This window comes from Bison bison, unplaced genomic scaffold (assembly GCF_000754665.1).
Source record: "Bison bison bison isolate TAMUID 2011002044 unplaced genomic scaffold, Bison_UMD1.0 scf7180017852828, whole genome shotgun sequence".
In the NCBI taxonomy this organism is placed as follows: domain Eukaryota; kingdom Metazoa; phylum Chordata; class Mammalia; order Artiodactyla; family Bovidae; genus Bison; species Bison bison.
In genome coordinates this window covers 1-1,614 of record NW_011483401.1, presented here as the reverse complement: position 1 = coordinate 1,614, position 1,614 = coordinate 1, and the positions used below count along the sequence as shown (strand labels likewise).

Below are 1,614 nucleotides of genomic sequence, written 5' to 3'. Positions count from 1 at the left end.
CAATAAACAGAGGCCATCTCAGGCCTTGTTGACACACGGTGGCTTTTAAAATGAGTTTAAGAACCAAGTATCTGAACTGGCCCTAGGTTCCTGTGCCAGCTTACCTTGGAGAGGATGAAACGGTCATTGTCTGGGTTCTTCGGGTCCGCTTGTTTATACCTCATGACGTGGAAGAACAGCACAGACATGATCTCAGCAGCACTGCTGCATGATGTGGGGTGGCTGGAAGACATGGCACAGGTCATTTCTCACAGGCAAGTGACTCACCAGGGACACACACAGTGCACAAGGAGGCCTTTCAACACATGGTCTCCTCAAACCAAAAGCAGCAGTCATTTCTTCCAGCCCCAGAAGAATCCAGTCAAGGGAAAGGGATTCTAAGGCACTCAGTGGCCCCCGCTCCAAGCTCACAGCTTTTAAGAATGCTTTAAGGCCCAGTAATCTCACAACTCCTCTCCCAGAAGAGAGCAAGGCCTCATAGACTAGACTCCTTCTATCAGTGGAGCACCGACATACTTGAGGAGGTTCACTTGATGACTCTGTAAACATTTGAGTGTTACTTCACTTGAATTCATTTGTGATATCATTAATCAGAAATTCCACAAAGCAGAAATAAACCCACACCTATGTGGTCAACTAACTTTTGACAAGGGAGCCAAGAATACTCAATGCAGAAAGAACAAGTCTCTTCAACAAACGGTAAGGGAAAAACTGGATATTCACATGTGAAAACATGAAACTGGACCTCTATCTTATACCACTCACAAAAATTAACTTGAAATAGATTAAGACTTAAATGTAACACTGGAAACCATAAAAATCCTAGAAGAAAACATAGGCACTAAGCACCGACCTGAGTCTTGGTGAGGATTTTTTGAATCTGACACTAAAAGCAAAAGCAAAAAAAGCAACAAAAACAATAAAACAACAACAAACATAAACCAAGTGGGACTGAGTCAAATTCTTGACGGCAAAGGAAACCATCAACAAAATGCAGAGGCAACCTCCTGAATGGGACAAAAGTATTTGCAAATCACATATCCGATAAGGTGTTTACATACAAAATATATAAAAAGCTCACACAATTTCATAACAAAACAACAAAAAATTCTATTAAAAATGGGCAATGGATCTGAATAGGCATTCTCCCAGAGAAAATAGACAGCCAATATGCATATGAAAAGGTACTGAATATCACTGATCATCAGGGAAATTGCAAGTCAAAATCACAATGAGATATCCCCTCACACTCGTAAGAATGGCTATCATCAAAAAGGTGAACTAACAAATGCTAGCAAGGATGTGGATAAAAGGGAATCCTGTGCACTGTCAGTGGGAATGTAAACCAGAACAGCCACTAAAGAAAACAATAAGAGGATCTTAAAAAACAAACAAAAAAAACAACCTACCTTATGACCCAGCAATTCAACTACTGGGAATGTATCTGAAGGAAATGAAAACACTATGTGGAACAGATATCTACACCCCTACATTCACAGCAGCATTATTTATAGTAGCCAAGCCATGGAAACAACCTAAGTGTCCACCGATAGATGAATGCGGATTTCCCTGGTTAGGAAACTATGATCCCACATGCTGAGCCACCAAAACAAA

The 1,614-nt window shown here is 40.8% G+C and overlaps 1 protein-coding gene across 1 annotated transcript in view; it reads right to left on the bottom strand.

Annotated features, from left to right (window-relative positions):
- LOC104998078 (transketolase-like protein 1) overlaps positions 1–203 on the bottom strand; it is a gene marked incomplete at its 3' end in the record, with an annotated part of 7,458 nt that extends 7,255 nt beyond the window's left edge. Inside the window, 1 exon segment of the mRNA XM_010853097.1 lies at positions 105–203. Coding sequence (XP_010851399.1) covers positions 105–188 — 84 coding nt within the window.
- Between the last annotated feature and the right edge of the window lie 1,411 nt (positions 204–1,614).